General features: G+C 39.8%; 2 protein-coding genes across 5 annotated transcripts; one reads left to right on the top strand and one right to left on the bottom strand.

The window, feature by feature from the left end:
* Positions 1-1366: 1366 nt before the first annotated feature.
* Positions 1367-7219, bottom strand: LOC100696154 (transmembrane protein 236). 3 transcript variants are annotated; one of them, XM_025910389.1, is made up of 5 exons: positions 7143-7219; positions 5053-5325; positions 4745-4817; positions 3936-4059; positions 1367-3396 (listed from the first exon to the last, which is right to left on the bottom strand). In XM_025910389.1, exons 2-5 carry the CDS (start codon positions 5322-5324, stop codon positions 2699-2701), a joined length of 1167 nt encoding a protein of 388 aa, XP_025766174.1. In that variant the 5' UTR covers position 5325; positions 7143-7219; the 3' UTR covers positions 1367-2698. The 3 variants fall into 3 exon arrangements, with proteins under 3 accessions (XP_025766174.1, XP_019218621.1, XP_025766175.1); XM_019363076.2 differs by lacking the exon at positions 7143-7219 and having other exon boundaries at positions 5053-7012; XM_025910390.1 differs by lacking the exon at positions 7143-7219 and having other exon boundaries at positions 4745-4814; positions 5053-7012.
* Positions 7159-21066, top strand: hacd1 (3-hydroxyacyl-CoA dehydratase 1). Of its 2 annotated transcripts, none has more exons than XM_003439230.4 (7): positions 7159-7416; positions 10988-11105; positions 12176-12194; positions 12310-12398; positions 12657-12778; positions 17896-18074; positions 19691-21066. In XM_003439230.4, exons 1-7 carry the CDS (start codon positions 7298-7300, stop codon positions 19771-19773), a joined length of 729 nt encoding a protein of 242 aa, XP_003439278.1. In that variant the 5' UTR covers positions 7159-7297; the 3' UTR covers positions 19774-21066. The 2 variants fall into 2 exon arrangements, with proteins under 2 accessions (XP_003439278.1, XP_005449005.1); XM_005448948.3 differs by lacking the exon at positions 7159-7416 and adding an exon at positions 7472-7984.
* The last annotated feature ends 35 nt before the right edge of the window (positions 21067-21101 follow it).

The following is a 21101-nucleotide window of genomic DNA, read 5'->3' as shown; positions in this document are numbered from 1 at the left end:
ATAATGAGGTTTGCTGGACTTTGCTGATGTGATGGGTTTTGCAGGATAGCACTTCTCATGAGGCTTTTGGTGAACAGTACAGCGATGATATGTTTCAGCAGACTTATATGACAAGAGGAAATCCTGCTCCCTATTCGGGGAAATGAAGGACAATATGGCCACTTTGGCCTCAAACTGCAAGAATTCCCATTAATACTTTTTAACTTACACGGTAAGTTATAAGTAGCGAGAAGAGCATATAATGGAGGTGGGTTGCAATGCGGATTGCAGGAACAGTGAATGAATTCAATCTTGGAAGGACCTAGGTGGCCAGTGGATTCAAACCCATTTTGTTGGGAGGCAATGGTGCTAACCCCGACACCACTACAACTTTAGGAAGATGAACACAAAAAGTCAAATATATGCCCTATAAATGTGGAGTGGGTAAATGTCCTTACTATCTGCTAGATAGGAATATCAAAGGAGTGGATATAAGAGACGAAAACATATGTGATGGGATTTAAACCCTAAACAACAAATGGAGGATTTAAAAAAAAATGTTACATTATTTTTCTTTGTTTGCACTGTAGTCACATCTTGATTGGTTGATTTAAAACCCACCATACTGATGATTGGAAGCAAAATTACAAAACTTGCTATTGTCCAAGTACCTGAGTCTAAACTGTAGTGGGGATTATGTCATTAAAATATAGTACCTACTGTATGCTATTGGTGGTTAGCACTGTTGCCGCACAGCAAGAAGGTCCTGAGTTCAATTCCACCATCAGGCCGGGGTCTTTCTGTGTGGAGTTTGCATGTTCTCCCCGTGTTTGTGTGGGTTCTCTCCGGGTACTCCGGCTTCCTCCCACCGTCCAAAGACATGCAGCTTGTGGGGATAGGTTAATTGGATAATACAAATTGCCACTAGGTGTAAATGTGTGAGTGAATGTGAGTGCGAATGGTTGTCTGTCCCTGTGTGTTAGCCCTGCGACAGACTGGCGACCTGTCCAGGGCGTACCCCGCCTCTCGCCCTATGACAGCTGGGATAGGCTCCAGCGCCCCCCGCGACCCTGAAAAGGATAAGCGGAAGCAAATGGATGGATGGATGTATGCTATTGGTATTTTTTTCATGTTAATGTCTTGTGTTACTTTATTTAATTTGTTTTGGTTCTGCAGCTTTGTCTATTCAGAAAATGATAATTGTGACAAAAGTGTTGTGTCAGTGCTGTATTAATTTACAGTACACTTTTCAGTGTAGTCATTGTTTCAGTGAACAATGACTGCCCTGTCATTGTTCTTGTGTGTGATGAAGTTGTTTTTGCAGAAGAATAACAGGAAACCCCTGCTCTTGGGGATTTAGAAAAAGATCAGATGAATTACAAGGAAAAACATTTAAGCATTTATTCCTAAAAACATACATGGGGGATCAGTGCCAGTGAATTTTGTCTGCATAAAAAAATATCCCACAAGTCAAAGTTGCAACATATTTTATGAGTTTCTTTATTAAGTTGACCAAAATATATGTATCAGTGACACAATCTCACACCAGTTTTTCTTTTTGTATAGAAACTTAGCAAAAAAAAAAAAAAAACCCTAATATAAACAACATGAATTTATGCTTTTACATATTCACCGCACTTTCTGATTGTAGAAAAATCATTACATTACAGGTACATTACCAAAGTGCCATTCTTGGTTTAAAAAAAAGTATATTTGGACATAACATGACAATAGTCACTCGACATGTAGTTTCCATTGCCTAAGAGCTCCCTTTTGGCCTGTGAAAATTACCATCATGCATTTTGTCACATGCACAAATTCATACTTGGTTTGACTGCACCAGCTGTGAATTGTGAATCCATCATGAAGTCTGAGAATGAACGTTTTCGTAAGTTATTCAATATTATGTTATCTTAAAAAATACCAAGGTTTAAGTGCCATTTGTACCATTAAAACCTAGGTGTAATAATAGAAAATCACTGTGGCATCACAATCTAGAAAAATGCTTGAAAATTACAATATATTAATCTCAGTCTTATAAATTTGAACATTTGAGCTAGATTTTTTCTGAGCTTTTTCAATAATTGTCTTCTAGTTAAACAGGTTTTTATTAAGCGTGATGCCAGATTTGATGAACATATTACATATTGTTCTTCTACTCCTCACTAAAACATCATATATTCAATGCCCGGTTTGTTATTTGGTGTAAACATCTGGTATGAACTCTCTTGGCAATAACTACTTGAGAAGTCCTTTTGTTCTTTTAGTACTTAACCTATTACTTGACTCGTTTTAAGAAGTGCCGGTGCAGCCACTATCTGAATCAATACATTCTGTGTTTGTGTCAAACCTTTGCTTTAACCACCCCTTTTAAGGCAGTTGAGTAGCTGTGCATGACACATGGTTCAGAAACAAATCTCATTTCAGTCTTTGTTTAGCCAGTTTCCTTTTGATTGGCTGCCCTTTATAAACCAAAGGTTTAAACAGCATGTAGGTGGGGCTTCTGTGCTCACAGGCAAAGCTAAGTGCCTGAGATGATCATATAATGCCATGGAGAGCCATAGAAGACATAAAGCTGTCTGAAACAGAGTGTTTAGAGCAGTCTGAAGCCATCATCTACAAATTTGGCTGTTTAAAATGAGCACCCACTGTTGTGACAGTATTTAGTGTATATATGGCAGAAAATAAGGAAAAGGTTGTTTGCCCTTGAATGCTGGTCTCAAAAAAACATCCTCTCTGTGTTGAAGACCTTCAACTTGGTCATAAAGTTGAAGTAGATGAAGGCCAGCGAGACCAACAAGTTCTTCATCAGATAGAGGACAGGCGTGACAAAGCCAAAGAAGGCAATGAGGCCAACACGCACAAAGAAGAAGGGTAAATCCTGCAGGGCTACTCCTAGGGAGGAAAGCAGTGGGCTGTGGGGCATGACCACCACACGCAAGCATGACAGGTAGCTGAAGATATAGATGGGAAACACCCAGCCTGAGTAGTAGACCAGAGGATGTCCTGCCACTCTCACCATCTCCACCGTATCCATCCAGAACATAAAGCTGTCCACAAACACGTCTGCACGGGCATCAGTAGCACACAGGAATCTCAGAGGCCCAGTGTATGCATAGGGAGATATGTGGTACGGTGTGGTGCTTCCTGATGGTTGATTCAATCCAGACATGCCATATGGCCTCCCATTGTTACCTGGTATGCCCGGTAGGGTCCCATTGGTCTCTGGTCGAGCTCCTGCTCCGTTCTGGTTCCTGTCATTGAGCTGGTTTGCTCCTGGTTGCATAGGAGTGGGCACACCTTGCCTGGGCACAGCTGGCCCTGGCACAGCTGGGGTGATAGGTGTTACTGGTGCTACCTGTTCCACATGTGTGAGGACAGTGGAGGGGATGTCAGCATCTCTTTCGGTGTCATTAGCTGGAGAGAAGAAGAAAAAAGAAAGCACAATATCTTGGATTATATTTACTTAAGCTGTTTATCATCAAGTGGTGTTGGCCCAGATTTACAAAGAGACAGCTGAAGGCTATCAGACAAATAATGTGGCTCACAGATATAAACATTAATCTGCTGTTTAGACAGAGGGAATAAATCAAGAGATTGCTCATTCAAAAGATTTGGGCTTTGAAGAAATTCATATGAACTGTTTTATCATGTGGTTTTTAAGAAAATATATTTCCCTACTTCTGCCATGTCAGACTTCAGAAAAATTTAAAAATATATCCTGCTCATTTCCTCATTTTGGATAACTGAGAAATGAAGCAGTCCAAAGAAATATCCTCATTTCTTCATTTTGCTCGAGTGACGTATAGAAATGTTCACAGTGTGTTTGCAGTTGCCTCCAAGCTCCTGCAATGCAAAACCCAGCTTGCTTTACTATAGAAGTCTGCAGCAGAAAGTTCAGGATCTACAGCAGTCAAAGAGTGATTTGTGTAATGTGTTGAGAGAGCTGCGCTCACCCTGGCCGGTCAGCCTGCAGTGCCGTATCCTCTCCACAACGTCAATGCAGATGAGTGAGAAGAGGACTAGTGACACGGGGAGCTCAGTGAATGTATCATGTTTCAGGTTGTTATTTATCTGAACCTGGATAAACAACCGTAAAATCGTTAGCTGTAATTATTTACTCACTTTTAATCTTTACAGAGCCCACTGGTTCACCTCAATAGTAATAAACATTTTGGGATTTGTCACTTGCAGCGAGGGCGTTTGACACAGACCTAAACAGACGAGTTGCTCATCTTAGCAGAATTTATGAATTTATGGCTCTTATGTTGAAGCCACTAGATAAGCAAAGGTCAAAAGGTTTGCTTGAGCTTTAAAGAATGCCACAAAAAAGGGCAAATAAGGTCTGGGCTGTAGCCAGTTAGGAAGTGAAAATGTGCCTCGTGGACATGATTTGACAAGGACAGCATGGACAGGAAGAGGAACCAAGCTGCTTATCAGTAGCTCCTTATCCATAAGGCTGGATAGTCCTCTCCTGAGATCCATAAGGATTCTCACAGCTCATCACATTTGTTTCAGTAATACTGTGATTCCTGTCATACACCATGTTCCCAAACACAATGTTGTAATAGATATATGTTTAAGTTACTAGCAACTTCTTTGGAGTATAAACACAATCACCCAACATGACTACAAAGGATCTACAATTACAAGTTGAGTCATGTTACAAATATAACAACATACAGGTCAAAGTTCATGATCAGAGCAGAGATAAACCTGATATAACAAATGAAAGCAGTGAGAAACAATCTGTTGGGTGTTGTACCTCAGAGCTGGCAATGAGAAAGGCAAAGCAGGGTAATGTGGATAGGATCACATAAACAAGGGTCACTGGCCTCCTGATATAAAGACAAAAGAAGGGCAAGAAAGAAAACAAAGGAGGAAGTTAAAGTCAATGACAGGAATTGCTAAAGCCTGGTATTAACCAGCCAAGTTCTGTCCAAACCAGTCACAGGCCAGTTCAGCCTCAAACCAGCTGATCATGTCTCGGTCCCGTAGGACAGCACTGGGATCCCAGCTGCTGAGCATACACAACTAGGACCAGTTCTCAATCTTCATGTCTGAGAAACTCACCACTTCTTCCTCCCTATGAGAAATTTCTTCTTCATGAAGACCATATACTTCAGGGGTACCCAGACCAGCAGGGCAGTGGAGGTCACATAGGCAATAGAGGAGGCCACGATCAACCAGTAGGCAGTGCTGCCGTCTCCGGGGGGTTGTGCTGATGTTTTGACCTTTGCAACGATGACGGCAAACCTCTGCATGACGATGAAGAGTGGCACGCACAGGCCTGCAAACTGCAGCACCTCGCACAGGGCAAACTTCACCGTCCTCCCTGAGCCCATCCTGTGGCAGCTCACAAAAAGAAAAAGAAGGGAGGGAGACAGGGGCTGTTGTCGCAGTGAGGCGACCCCTGTCCCTCTGAGGGCTGGTCAGGCCTCGGACCTCTGCATTGTCTGCCTCCACTAGCATTTTCCACACACCACAGCCCTGGCTCTCTGCTCACCCAACTGCTTACACTGCACTAGGCATTGTGTGCCTTGGCGTGGCGGTGATGTGACCGGCCCTTTGCTCTCTTTTGATACAACGTACAAACAAAGTTTGTCTAACTTTACACCCTGAAGGACATGCATGTGCCACAGCAATCACTTTGGGGCAATCCGAGTTAAAAACAGCATCTCAGCCAGTGTTTTTCAGGCTTATCACATCACAGTCCACACAGCTTTAATGATGTGTACCTTGTATTCTTCCTGGGAATTCTCCAAATATAAGAAACATAAGTGAAGTTGATTACTCCCACAGTATAATCAGCATCCTAGGACTACTGGCTTTAACCCAAGAAACAAGATACCACTAAAAACACATCCACTCCTCTCATGCTTATATATCGCCATCTAGTGGCAAAGTGATCTAACTGCAAAATTTTGGAATCCACACTGTTTTGTAACAATTACAAATGCATTAGTGCTTTGAAATTGCTGTCAGTTCAACATGTTATTGTTCATCAAATTCAGGCACTTGATTGTGATTTGTTGCATCATAATAATAAGCGACATGAGACTTTTTTCCCCACCAAAGCCCAGCTAGAACTTTACCAGTCAAAAGCATTCATGAAGTAATTTTATCTGTCTTTGGTTCTAAAGCCATAAATCCACAGTATCTGCTCTGCCACAGACCAATATCGCTGCATAACAGTGACGATGGAGTAATAATGTTGCTGAATTGTTTCGACTTGTGTCTGCAAAACCCACACAGCTGGACATTGTGCCATTGCTGTCTTCAGACATGAACACTTGATCAAGTAACTGGATCAGGATTAGATAATCTGGACTATATTCAGTGCTGTCTTCGGTTTGCACACATTTCTACGTGGTGTCATTAGAAGAGCTAATTTTAGATTCTGCATCGACGCGGTTTCTCAAGCAGTTCCTTCATGAGAGCACAACTCAGTCCAGTACAGGCCGATACCTGTATACTCCCAAGCAATTACAGTCCTGTGCAATACCAATGAAATCTGAAATGATTCAAAATGTTGTATCTTAATCATTTAAGTACTAATCAAATTATTGAGTATCAACAATAAATAAAGAAACTGTGAAAAGACTAGACTGAAAGTATAGACCCCAGAGCTCAAAGTCAGTAAAACTATTTTTTATTTGCATTTGTATAGGATATGTGTAGGATTTTCTTAAAATCCTGAAAATCAAGGCTCATATAGCAGATAGCAAATACTTTCGCTATCTAATAAGGCTTAGGGAAAAAGTAACCATCAGTTCATAAATTTCGGACTTTTAACTATATTTTCACAGGTTTTACAGCTTTTCCTACTGATAAACACTTCGGCCATTGCCATTCACAACACATTTATAATTACATTATATATGTCTGCAGTTTTACACATTAACTTCTTGCAGTTTAAGTCTAAACATTCATCCTGACAGATCTTTTTCATTTACTACAACATTTCTTCATGGTGTAGAAAAACTGAGACATACCGATGAAATTGCTCTTCTTTCTCTTATGTGATGATATCTAATTTATAAAAGGTGTACCTAAACTTGTTCACGCTGACCCAAGATTAGGGTGAAAATGAACCTGAATTTCTATAGTTGCACCAACTGAGCCGTGACAAGCCGACTTTATTTCACTAGTCTTTGCCTCACCTGCAGGCCACGCACTTGTTGCACTAGTCCCGCGAGAGGGGGATCCATGGGCGGATAGATAGATAGATGGATGGATGGATGACCCCGCTGCTCCCCTCCCTACTAGCCCCAGCTGTCAGCTCCCTTCCTGACTTCCCCACCCTGCCCCCGGTACCATGGCGTCCAGCGAGGAGGACGGCACGGTTGAGGAGAAGGAAAACAACAACAAGAAGAGAACGAAAAGCACCCTCGCTACCGCATGGCTTACTTTCTACAACATCGCCATGACCGCCGGGTACGTGCGTTATTCCGCCCCTGTCGCCTATTAATAAGAAAAGCAGTGAAGTTATAGCCGCTCCCTAAAAAACCGTAAGCGTGTGTTGCTGTTTATAGGACTGCGTCTCCGCCGAAAGTGCCTGTTCAGCTCGCTTGGATTTAGCAGTTCGTCGTCGCAATTGAGTTTGAGCAAGTTTTAGCGGTCAGTTTGGTAGTTTTTACGAAAAAACGAGCGACCGTTATTTGTCTCGAGTGTTGGAAAATGAATGAATGGTGTTTGGTGAAAGTGGCAGGCTGGCGCAACAGCCGTGTCCAAATAGGGCTGGCTGCGTGGTGTCAGCGTCAAGGCCCACAGTGCGTCCGACAGTTGCAGTGATAAGTATAGCCGGACCGCGCTGACACTGGAGCTCAGGTCTGGGACAGTGAAGTGCTCAATGGGCACATTTTTAATAACAACAACGTTTGTGTGAAGAGAGCTTCCTGTGTTGTGATAAAGGACAAACATACGAGAACTTGAGAATAGCGGAGGTGTCGGGGTCACTGGATCAGTGGTGACTAAGGTCTTCCTGTTTGGCGCATGGCCTCAGGTACTGATCACTTTAATAATAATAATACTAATAATAATAATAACACGAAATAAAACAAGAATATATTTGTGCACATTGTTGTGACTCTATCCAACTTAGTAACTTGTTTTTTATGTGTTAGTCAAAGAGAAGTAAAATTGCAGCTGTCCAAATCTACTTGCCCCTATGTGGAAAAAATATATATACAACCCCTCCTCCCTCTATTATCCTCTTGATAAATTATGAATTAACTGTGAATAACCCCATTTAAAAAAGAAAATCTGAGTTCAGTTTCACTACCCAAACCCAGGCCTGATTACTGCTAGATGTGTTGGATCAAGAAATCACTTAACTATAAGCTGTCTGACAAAGTGAAATAGGCTAAAAGATCTCAGATAGCAACGAGTAAAGCCACAATCTACAGAAACGACTGACAAGCAAAGTAACTGACATCCATCAGTCTGGAAAGGGATACAAAGTAATTTCTAAGGCCTTCGGAGCCATTATATGCAAATGGAGAAAACTTGAAACAGTTGCAAACCTTCCCAGGAGAGGTCGGCCTACCAACATTACTCTAAGAGCGCACAAGTGACTCATCCATTAGGACACAAAAGAACCCAGAACATCTACAGAACTGCAGGCCTCACTTCAGTTAGGGTCAGAGTTTACGACTGAGCAATAACAAAGAGGCTGGGCAAAAATGGCATCCATGGGAGAGTTCAAGGAGAAAACCACTGATGACAAAGAAGGACACAAAGGCTCATCTTGCCTAAAAAACATTTTCCCCAAGACTTTCAGAAAAACATTCTGTGGACTGACGAAACAAAAGGTGAACTTTTTGGAAGGTTCAAGTCCCGTTACGTCTGGGGTAAAAGTAACAGAGCATTGCATAAAAAGAACATCATAGCAACAGGTGGTGGTAGTGTGATGGTCTGGTGCTGCTCTGTTGTTTCAGCACCAGGACGAGTTGGTGTAATTGATGCTCTCTATTAGAAGGTCCAGAATGAGAATCTCCAACCATTAGTTCGTGGCTTGAAGCTCAAGCACCCTTGGGTTATACAGCAGAAAAATGATCCTGGTTTTGGTGTGGTCTAGTCAAAGTCTGGACTGAAATCAGTTACTTTGTGATGATTGAGATACACGGTTTAGGGTCCAGTTACTTTGTCACATAGGGCCGAGCAGATTTGGATAGCTTTTCCTCCTCTTAATAAATAAAATTTCATCATTTAAAAACTATATTTTGCATCTTCTCTGTGTTTCTTTATCTAATATTAAAATTTGTGACAAATATGCAAAAAATAGGAAATCAGGAAATGGGGTGAATTCTTTTTCACAGCACTGGTTTTGCCCTAGAACGTCACAGCTGGTGCGTCCTCAGTGAAAGGTGCATGACATCAGGGAAAGACGTGTACAGTCAAACATAGGTTTTCCTCATGAGGACATTTAACGACAATATGCATTAAGAAAGCTTCACTTGAGCTCCGCTTATCAGTATGAGATCCTTTTTATAAATCAACTAAAATGGACTCACTGGTGGCTATAAACAGCTCAGTGAGGATGCTTATTGGCTGCTCATCCTATCTACTGTGCAGGATGTGCAGGATTTTTTAAAGGTTTTTTTTTTATAACATTGCAGCTGGATTTATTTTTGATAATATGTTTTTTTTTCAACATGCACATGCAAGACTTGTGAGGTCTTAGAGGTTTTTTATTCAGAACAATTATTAGAACCTGTATTATTAGAGCTATTATGCTCTACAGTAACCTCATTCCTAAATTAACAAAAACCAAAGCTCATTAAAGTGTGTATCCTGTGTTTTTTGTTGTTGTTGTTTTTTTTAAAAAGCCCTAACCCTTGACTGAATTCAAAGATTTAATCCAATAAGTTTTAGATGATTTTCTTTATTCCAAATTTTATTTGTCGGGGAAAATCGTCTACTCCCTCACATCAGAAAGGAGCCAGTTGGGGTGGTTTGAGCATCTGGCTAGGATGCTTCCTGGTCCTGGGTGAGGTGTTGGGGTCTTGTCCCACTGGGAGGATACCCTGGGGCAGACTCAGAACATGCAAGAAGGAGAGAGGGGATCGATCAATGGGACAATCCTGCTTTTATGCGGTTTCACTTACACATAGAGTAAAGCTGGTGTGTTGCAGAGAGAGTTTGTAGCTGCTGCTAATTTTTTAATATTTCACTGAAAGTGCAGTTACAATTACCTGAATGTAAAATGCTGCAGCTTTGGTTTGCTTTCTCAAGCTGTTCCATTTTGTCCTCTTTATTATTTTGATTTTAGTTGCCAGTTTATTTCAGTGCTCACTTTATTTATGGATAACTGATACATGTATACTTATAAACATAATGTATATTTGTCTACCGTCAGAAACTGTTGCATAGCTGTTGAACTGTGGTTGTGGCCTAGTGGAAAACACAAACAGACCAGTTTTATGACAATGTTAGGTTTTTCGTATTTGTCTGGTGTCTCAGTGGAATAAATAGGCAACACCAGATAAACAGAGGCAGTAATGTCTGTCTGTTACAGAATACCTTTGAAGAAAAGTATCTGTTTTACTTTATTACAAGATATAGTGATTGGTTTATAGCAGCATTTAGTGAGAGAATTTTTATCAGCTTTGTATGGGCAGGCAGAATGACCAAAGTCCCAGCCCAATATGTCAGCATGTACTGGGAATTCCTTGGTTTCAGTGACAAGGTTGGAAAATGTTAATATTTTTTTTAGTTTCATTCAGTATTTATATTGTTTAAATTCCTAAGTTTATTCCCTTTAAATCTACATCTCAAATGTGTTATTATAAGTTTCCTGTTCTGTTTATATTTTCATCCTCCCTTTGATGTTATTATGAGGTGACTAAATGGCTCAAATTAGATTTAAAAGATTAGATTTTCAGTTGTGTCACAGTTATTTTTGTTTGTTTTTTCCATTGCAGAAAAATGTCTGTCCTTTACACCAATTTTCTCCTTTCACATTTCAGTTGCACTGAGCGCTTGTGTGATATTTGTTTGTCTGCAGGTGGCTGGTTTTGGCCATGGCAATGACACGCTTCTACATACAGAAAGGCACACACAAGGGTCTGTACAGAAGTATAGCAAGGACACTCAAGTTTTTCCAGACCTTTGCATTAGTTGAGGTAAGACTTTTAAGTCTTAGAGACTCCGTGAAAACTTTGCATTTGTCCCCTTGGCCTGAAAATTGAAAATTGAATGCATAACTTCATAGTTAATGGCCAAGAGGAGGCAACAGGCTGTAAAAAGCTATCGGTCAGTATAGAAGTCTATGAGAAAACAACCATACTACTCACTTTTTTTAATGACCTACTTAAACATTTACATCTTGATTTTTATGGTTGTAATCATCAGTTTTAAGGCTTGTCAACAGGGATTTTAAGACCGATACTAGTACTGATGTTAATATTTGGCTTAAAAATCCATTATTCTGATATGTCAATTGATATTTTATACATTAACGGATTACCCTAACAGTTATTATATGTAGTTATTTATTTGTTCACACTAGTTGTTGCGTTTGTGGCGTTCAAAAAGGGAAGCTGCAGAATGCCCCCTGGTGGACAAACTATGAAATTACAACATTCTTAAGATAATTGAAGGGTGTTTCTCACTATTTTCTTTACTTTAAAATTTCTCTGTTATAAATGCCAGTACAGATAGATTAGTAAGTAGCTTATTTTGGCTGATAATATTATCCTGCCAATAAATCAGCTGAGCTATAATAAATAGACAATAGAGCAGGGTATGCTTGAGGGTGTAGCTTAATTGTCCTTGACAAATAGCTACCTAATAGATGTGCAGTGTTCTTTTTTTTATGATGGCAAGTGTATTTTGTTATAAGCCTGTTTTTCACTAGCCAAAACTATCACCCCAGTAGGATGAATATTAGTGAAGGATGCACTTTGCTAACAACGTTTTAGCTGGCCAGTTTACCATCTTTTGTTCAAAGATGTTCTCGTCTGGTTTTAAATAGCCGAAATAGCAAATGGAAAGTTTCAGAATTAGTCCACAGACCATTGGGTGACATCATGGTGCCTACATCCATCTTTGATTTACAGTCTATAGCGTTTCCTGTCACGAGTGGGACTTTAGTGAAGCAAAAGTAACAATGAAATTAAAAAAACAAATACTTTTTTCTTAGACTTTAACAAGACAATCATTTTTACTGCTTTTTGTGTTGCTTGTCTTACAGGTGGGACATTGTGCCATTGGTATGTGACAACTTACATGAAAACAGTTGGCTAATTTGTACAGATTCAGATAAATTCCCTCATCTGGCCATGTATTTATTGGTGATTTTTGTTTCTTACTTTGGCTCTGTTGCAGGAATCGTGAGGACTTCTGTGATTGTAACTGGGGTTCAAGTGTGTTCGCGGATTTTTATGGTTTGGTTCATCACCAACAGCATCAGACAGGTGACTTTTATGATAAACCGCAACTCTGTGACTGTTTACAATTGATCAATCTTTAGTTGACAGATTTCGCCACAGTACTCTTAACCTCCACACACTGTATGTATTGTCACAACTATTCTGGAACACAGTCTGTCCAGTTACTTTTTTCCCCCCACATGAAAATCTTACTTTTCTCATCTTTTTGCCTGTAAGAGCAGCACCTGTCAGGTTTGAAGCTTCTTTTAACTCTTTATTTTTTGCCATTTTCCTGACTTAAAGATCCAGAGTGAAGAAAGCGTAATCCTATTTCTGGTTGTGTGGACGGTGACAGAGATTACCAGATATTCCTACTACACATTCAAACTGCTCAACCACCTGCCGTACTTCATCAAATGGGCCAGGTGGAGACACCGTTAGCTGTGGCTGGGATGAGTTTGAATTGTCTTTCCTGTTTCGGGACACTGTGTCTGAGCATGTCGGCCTAATCCGGTGAATTCACCTCTGGCATGCTTCCCTCGCCTTGTAGAGCCGCGCGTGTATTAAGTATCTGTCGTCTAATACAAAGAGGAGAAGCATGTGTGTGTTTATTGATTAGCACCTCATTAGCCATTCTGTTTGTGGTCAGTAAACTAACCACTAACACAGCGCTCTGAGGAAACAGGAAAAGGTGAAATGCTTGTTTATCTTTTGGTTTTAACTTCTCCCTAAAACATAAAGAATTTCTGAATAAGTTTAGTTAGTTGCACAAGAGGCTGAAACCAGGCATTTTTTGTGAAAGAAATATTCTCAGCTGTAGTGAAAGATAATACCTGTCTTATGTTGAAGGCAGAGTACTTGTGATGTGTCGTTCTGGCCTCGAAGTAGCTCACCTGAAACTGGAGTCGTTAGTAGAAACGTGAGCCGTCCCCACTGACACAGGCTTGGCATCTTAATTTTATTTATTCTTTTTGCTTTGCTGTGTCACGTGATTCTTCAGGCGGTCCATCCAACGCCAGCCCCTCTTTTGTTTCTGCTCTGGATTCTTGTGCTCTTGAATGGCACCCTTCGCCTCCCCGCCCCCACCCTTCACGTCTTTCTTTAAGCACGGAGGAGACGACAGGCCCCCGGCGAGGGGCTCATGTTCAGCTGCTCCTGTTTTTAAGACCATCTGTTTTGGTCACGGAATGTTCACCCAACATTTCTCTCACATCCGCTGAGACGCTCCCCCAAGCCTTTGCTGTGGTCCTCACTAAATACAGGAACCCTATAGTCCTGAGTCATGGCATATCATTTGGTCCTGGAGAGAGCTGCTGTCATAGGAAGAGGCACGCTGTCTCACTGTTATTTGGGGCAGTGACGAGAAATTAAGTTGGTACTTTGTGATTAACTTAGTTGTGTGCAGGAGGTCTACAGTTGGTTTTCAAATTACTTGCCAGCAAGAACACAGTGTGTCCATGCTGCTGGGTCTTCCTCTTTTCTCCCAGTATCCAAAGGAGTTCCACAGGGCTCCATATTAGGACCATTGCTCTTTTCTGTTTACATAAAGAACCTTTGTGATAATTTATCAAATGCTGCATTCCATCTTTATGTAGATGATACAATTATCTATTGTTCATCTCCTTCAGTAGCACAAACCCTGCAATTTCTGCAGTCTGCCTTTGATGTTGTTCAGTCCCATTTAACTCAACTTAAGTTGGTGTTAAATCCAGAGAAATCCAAGTTCATGTTATTCTCAAATGGCAAAACGTCTCCTAAGATTAAAACAATTCAAGCAACTGAAATTGAAACGGTCACATCTTACAAGTATCTAGGGATCATTATAGATCAGAATTTGTCATTTAAAACTCACATTCAAAGGCTTGTGTCTAAGTTAAACCTTAAACTAAGTTACTTTTTTAGAAATTAATCCTGTTTCTCCCTCCAAGTGAGAAAAACACTTGCAAAACATGCAACTTTTTTATCTTTATTGGATTACGGTGACCTGCTTTTTATGAATGCACCTGCCCACTACCTAAAGAGGTTGGATACCGTCTACCATTGTCCTTTACATTTTATCACTGGCTGTGGAAATCGTGGAAATCATTGTTCTTTGTATGCTGCTGCTAAATGTCCATCTTTGAATATTTGCACTCTCTCCCATTGGCTGATCTTTACGTATAAATCTCTGCTTGGGCTGGTTCCCTCTTATTTATGTGTTTATATGTGTAAAAAACACAACCAATACAGCCTTCATTCTCACAATATCATACAATTGATTGTCCCAAAAATCAGAACAGAATTGGGGAAAAAGGCTTTTAAATACGTTGCCCCTGCTTCCTGGAATAATCTGCATAAGGAACTGAAATTATCGAGAGAATAACTCTTTTACTCAGTGTGATTGTTTTTAATGTCGCTCTTAATTTGATCTGTTATTGTATATTTTTCACATGTTCATACGGGATATTGTATTTTTTTAATGTTATATACTTATATATGTGTATTTTGACTTTTGTTGCCATGATGTCAGGTCTCTCTTGGAAATGAGACTTTTGATCTCAGTTAGATTTTACCTGGATAAATAAAGGACTAATAAATAATAAAATACAAACAGCCTCTTTCTCAGGCACTAATATCTTTTATTTCTCAATTTCAAATAGATTATGACCAATTTGTCACCACATATTGATGTGGTTACTATTTTTTTTCCTCCTGTGCATATATTTAAGGTCAGTGTTGCTAAATAAAATCCTCGCGTTTTTTCAGCTCTTAGTTGCCATATCATCACTACTGCAGCCTCTTCCTGATTGGCTGCTTTGCTTCATAAGGTCACAGTTCTGTATACAGTATACAACTGAAGTTGTAATTAGACGGCATAGAATACATTTTTATTGCTATGAAGATGATACCCAGCTTTATCGATCCATGAAGCCAGATGAAACACTCTGACTAGTTAAACTGCACGAATGACTTAAACACATAAAGACTGATGACCTCTGATTTCCTGCTTCCAAATTCAGATAAACCTGAGGTTATTGTACTCTGTTCTGAAAATCTTAGAAATATCTTAGAAACAACCAGATGTTTACTCTGGATGCTGTTACCTTGGCCTCTAATAACACTGTGAGGAATCTTGGAGTCGTTTTTGAACAGGATATGTCCTTCATTGAGCATATTAAAGAAATATGCAGGACTGCTTTATTTCATCTGCTCAACATCTCTAAAATTAGAAAGGTCCCATCTCAGAGTGGCGCTGAAAAACTAGTTCATGCATTTATTACTTTTAAGCTGGACAATTGTAATTCATTATTATCAGGCTGTCCAAAAAACTCCCTGATCCTAAATCAGAATCGGACTACCTTATTAATTGCTTTGAATCTGAAATTTACATTTATTTCAGATAACCTGTTAACAGGCCCCAAAGATCAGTACATTACAGAGATTCAAATCTTTCATTATTTAATTAATTTATTTGTGTGTTCTGTATTCATGTACATTTTCTGGTGACAGATTCAGTCCTACTGAGCGTGGACAGTGTCGGCATTGAACAGATTTCTTGGGCTGTTCCTTTCTCTTTAATATACCCCCAAAGTATTGCATGTTATTTAAGTCAGATGATATCCTTGTCCACTTTAAAGTTTTCCTCTTTCACCTCCTGTAGAGAAAACAGACATTTGTGTGATTTTGGGCGTGAGCTTTGTTTGTATCGTTTCCATATTTCTCTTCTGCCAAGCTTCATCTTGTCTGCCAGTGTTTGCACCATATGTTCCTGTGGATATACAGAATCTATAAATTTGTTCATTCAGGCAACTTTTTATTTCAGGACTATTTTCTGGGTGCAGTTCAGTCCATATATGCTGGACCATATTGGAGCCCAACAAATTTATCTTGGCTTTGTTTGCTCCCAGTAATCATCAGACTTTGATGATGTTTAATGTCGTTTAAAGTCGACCTGTTACCCTTTCCTTATTTTCTGCCAGATACATGTTTCAAACTGTTTCAAACAAGCAATTTAGGAAACTTTTCTATTCTTGCTTCTTTATGAGAGGGGATATCCCTGATTTGGCTCTGACTGTGAGTGCAGCAGCCCCACCCTCATGCTGTTTAAACTGCTGTTTGTGAGGGGAACCCAATCAGAAGAAAGTTGGTTTAAAGAATTGCTTAAGAGGTAAAATGACTTATTTGCTATTTTGGTGGATAAACTGGACTCTCTACTCTAAGATAAACAACAACTGTGAGCCATGCAAAGCTAGAAACAAAAATGTGGAGCATAAGAGGTCTTTAATGGTTATCCTTGCAATTTCGAGGTGATTTTAGTTGATTAGTCATCTTGCATCATTTTCCATCTTTGTGAAATCTCATATGTTTCTTGCACACTTGTTTTGACAATTCCCTCGTGTAATTCTAGGATGCAGATAGACACAGCCCATCCAACAAAGAGAATGTTCTGGTGCTTAGATTGTCAAACATCAGATTTACTCAGTTTTAGTGGTAACTAGTTTTATGCGTTTACCAATGATTGCAGGTATATTCAGGTATATTGCCAGTGAGCTTGAAACAATGCAGTTTTTGACATTTTTTTTAAAGATTATTTATTGGAGAGGTTTAACTGACTTCTCTTGTATTCTCTCTGTTCTTTGATGACCAGTCTAACCACTAAAATTGAACCTAGTCTTTCTTATGCTTGTCTTTTGAGTTGCTTTAAAGAACTTCAATTGGTTTCTTTTATTTACTATAAATCAGATCTGTGGGAATTCATGCAGTGTATTCCCACATATTTGTGTGGCCTTTCTAATCTTAGAAAATTGGCTTCAGGTCAATATTTTGGTCATTTTTGTTTGGTAATGTGCCCACTGCAAACAAACAGTTAGGCAAAAGATGCTGTGTTCCTGGTTGTTCCTAACATACCAGTTCACAAATTATAGTTTGGGAACATTAAAGTCTCAGATGTCAGAAGTTTTTTGCACACATCCCAGTTCAGTGAACCAATGTAATTATGCCTTCAGTTGCAAAACTGTGCAGTGGCATGAAATAAGGTAAGGAGCTGCTGGAAAGTAAGAATGCATATTTTATATCCAGCAGGCAATGAAACATTATTGTAATAACAAATCAGCGTATTACTTAATGCTGGAACATGATCTTATTCTTGACTTTCTCTCAATTTAAATGAACTGCATGAACAAAAAGGTTGAAAACATCTTTTTTAAACTTTTGCATGTAATCTGCATGAAAGTGTAAAAAGAAAATGATACCTTTGAGTTATCCAGAGCCAAAATCACTCAGAGTTTCTGAAGATGGAAAAAATGTGAAAATATGACTTTTTTAAAATGTGCTGCTTGACCACCATATCTCTGGAATACCTCCAGGGAAGTTTTATGTCCACAACTCAAGGCAGCTTTTGTTACAGTGTCTGGCCCCTGTGTCAGTGATCTTTCTGTGTTTTCAATATGCATGAGAGTGTATTAACATCCTCTGTCTGTCAACTGTCCCAACTGCGTGAGTGCTAAAGTGATCACGCTGCTGGATTTGAAGACATCCATCATGCTCTTTCTTCTTCCCACAGATACAACCTCTTCATTGTCTTGTACCCGGTGGGAGTCGTTGGTGAGCTGCTCACCATTTATGCTGCACTGCCGTTCGTACGCAGGTCTGGAATGTACTCCATGAGGCTCCCAAACAAGTATAACGTGTCGTTTGACTACTACTACTGCCTCATCATCGTCATGCTGTCCTACATCCCACGTAAGAAGCAAATTTCATGCCTACATTGTGCACTTTTGGTTTTGGCATGTAGGTCAGAATCCTGCATGATTTTTAAACTGTATTTTCTCCTGTTGCGGTACAAATAATTCTGCCTGTTCTGCTCAAAAGCAGCTTTTCTGTCCTGTGCTGCAATGTTTGGTGGCATTTTATAATTTGAATAGAATCATCTGTCGTGGTATATCCAATTTTATTTGGATATACTGTGTGTTCACATGTCGTACATAATTTTAAATATAAAAATTGTTTTTCATAACGCAGCTGTTGATGACTCCCTGAAGTCTAGAATCCATAGACATCACCAGATGTTGTTTTCTCTCATTGATTTGTGATGCTACCTTCAGTTGCTGGTTTTTGTCTTTCTGCATTCATTTAATAACTATTGATCTGAGATTGGGTGACTGACTTGGCCACTGAAGAATATCCCTTTTCTTGGGCTTGAGAAACTCTTGGATTGCTTTTGCAGTTTGCTTTGGCTTGTTCTCGATTTGCACAGTGAAGCTCTGTCTGATCGGTTTTGCAGTATTTGGCTGAATCTGAGCAGAGAGTGTAGTCCTGTACACTTATTATTCACAGCGCTGTCACAAGTCACAGATTAAATTTACATTTTAATCTAGTCCAATCTGGTCTTCTCATTCATGATTATAACAAGTGGGTTGCAACTTGTTGTAAACTCTGTTTCCATCCATGAAGCCATCTCTTGTTCATAGACTTTGATAATACTCCTACCTTCTCCATACTGATCTTGACTGAGTTCAGTGTTGTGAAGGGTTTTTCTTAACCATGGAAATAATTCTGTGATCATCCCATTTAGTTGTTTCTTGTGGTCTTCTGGACCTTTTGATGTTGATGAGCTAACCAGTTCATTTATTCTTTTTAAGAATGAACCACTCCTAAAGTTTTTACTGTCTCACTAATGATGGCCTACTTCACTCCCACTGACATGTCTTTGGTCCTCAGGTTGAGAGTTCCAGTGAAAAGATACCGAATGCAAGTTCAAAACCTGGAAGCAACTCCAGGTCTCTTGCCTGCATAATTTGTCATGAAATGATGGGAGGGAATAAGACTCACTTTTTCAGTTACTTTTGAGCCTCTGAAAACATACTGCACTGTATGAAAATGGTAAATGGTAAATGGCCTGTATTTATATAGCGCTTTCTAGTCCCTAAGGACCCCAAAGCGCTTTACATATCCAGTCATTCACCCATTCACACACACATTCACACAATGGCTGTAACTGCTCAGCAGTTCATGCAAAATGCGTGTCAAATCCCTTGAATTAAAGCTGAAAGTTTTTACTTCAATCACATGTTGATTATTTGATGATCTTCAGATACGAAATGACAAAAATTGCCTTTGTTCAAAAATATATGGACCAAATGTCATGGAAAATATGGAAAAGTTGTCAGCTGGGATAGGCTCCAGGCTATGCCAGACCACCCCAGTGGCTTATGTCTGTGAATGCATATCTTCCCACTGTGCTGCTTCTCATTCAGAATTGAGACCAAGTTGAGAGTTGTGAATTTGTATTTCACTTGCTTTCGTTTGTGTTCATCATAGTCACAGTTACCCTGAACATGTTCTTGTCTTTCTCACAGTGTTTCCTCAGCTCTACTTCCACATGCTGCGGCAGAGAAGGAGGATGCTTCACGGGGAGGTCATAGTGGAGAAGGACGACTAGATGAGCACCACCTCCCACCTTCATTTGAGCCAGCCTGCCCTCCACTTCACCCTCACCTCCACCACCGCTTCATCTTCATCTCTGTCTCACCTTTTAGCACTATCAGCCGTTACATTCTTCATTGCACGGGACCTAAAGAACCACACAGTTGACGATGGCTACCAGCCAGTGACAATCAGTAATAACGACAAAGCCACGGAGTAAAACCACAGTAGTAATACCAGATCTGGAGTGTTTCTTTGCAGGATTCATTCCTATCTGAATGGTAATATTGGAAACATGTTTACAGTCCCAGTGTTGCTGGAGCTAGAGACAGAAGCCTGTGGCGTCACGTCTCAGCACTCAGAGATCACGAGTTCTTTATTCACCCACCAGCCTTACTGCATCTTGTTGCACTGAAGCATCGCAGCCTGAGAGAAATGAGCACTGAGCCACAACACTGCATCCCGAAGAAGGAAGAGCCAAATGAGGGGGGGGTAAATTAAATTAGTCGCCTCAATTCAGTTCATCATTCAGCCCACGCAACTGGCAGATTAAGTGTATATTAAGTATTTCATACATAAAATAAGGTTTCAAAGCGAAAATATTCATACCTCAACAATAAATCTACATTTGGACAATATGCTGCTTCTTGTGTGTATGTGTGTAACCCTATGTGTAAACGATGCAATGTGAAATGAGCAGTTAACACGAATCATATTTCTTAACAGTAATTTATTCGCATACTGTGAGCAAGCAAAGCTCCGACTTAACATTGTGTCCGCTTGGCTCAGCTCGTGCTTTCTTTTATGTTGTTCTGATGTTTACTATGTCAAATTAATTTACAAGAGTGCATCTTAAACTAAATTCGAGTCTTCACAAAAGTAGTAACTTCTTCTTTTTTTTCTCTATAGGCCGCTGTAGGTATGAGACTACAATTCAAATTTATGTGAGCACTTCAGTCTTCAGTCTCTGTCTTGTTTGTTTTTGAAAATATCCGGTGTCTACATCGATTGGACAGTAGTTAGACTCCCTCCTACCAAAGGTGCTATTGTGAGATCATTTTAGTCTTCTGTGCAGCTGAAGGAGTGACTGTGATTGGAGATGACCTAAAGCAGGAAATCAGGATGTGAAATGACTGAGGGGAAATGTTAGCGAAGAACTGCATAGCCCATGGTTATCAAAGAAAAAAACCTTTTTGCTTGTAATCTGGGTTAGTGGGAAAACAATAAAAGAAAGTTATTTAAGGGAAAAAAACAATAAAAATGTGAAAATACCTTTTTGTGCAAATTCAATAAACTAAATTCTACAATACTGAAGAGTTTTGTGATGAACTTCACTCTGGATCT

The sequence above is a fragment of the Oreochromis niloticus genome, linkage group LG9 (genome assembly GCF_001858045.2).
Source record: "Oreochromis niloticus isolate F11D_XX linkage group LG9, O_niloticus_UMD_NMBU, whole genome shotgun sequence".
NCBI lineage: Eukaryota > Metazoa > Chordata > Actinopteri > Cichliformes > Cichlidae > Oreochromis > Oreochromis niloticus.
Note: the sequence above shows the minus strand (reverse complement) of the source record. Positions and strands in the feature narration are given on the sequence as shown.

Bases quoted from the DNA above. Each gene is read 5' to 3' on its own strand.
- hacd1 (XM_003439230.4), top strand. From the start codon at position 7,298: ATGGCGTCCAGCGAGGAGGACGGCACGGTTGAGGAGAAGGAAAACAAC. The intron at 7,417-10,987 runs GTACGTGCGTTA...GTTTGTCTGCAG, and splicing joins AACATCGCCATGACCGCCGG to GTGGCTGGTTTTGGCCATGG. The intron at 18,075-19,690 runs GTAAGAAGCAAA...TCTTTCTCACAG, and splicing joins CATGCTGTCCTACATCCCAC to TGTTTCCTCAGCTCTACTTC.
- LOC100696154 (XM_025910389.1), bottom strand. From the start codon at position 5,324: ATGGGCTCAGGGAGGACGGTGAAGTTTGCCCTGTGCGAGGTGCTGCAG. The intron at 4,818-5,052 runs GTGAGTTTCTCA...TCTTTATATCAG, and splicing joins CTCATAGGGAGGAAGAAGTG to GAGGCCAGTGACCCTTGTTT. The intron at 4,060-4,744 runs GTACAACACCCA...TTGTTTATCCAG, and splicing joins TTCTCATTGCCAGCTCTGAG to GTTCAGATAAATAACAACCT.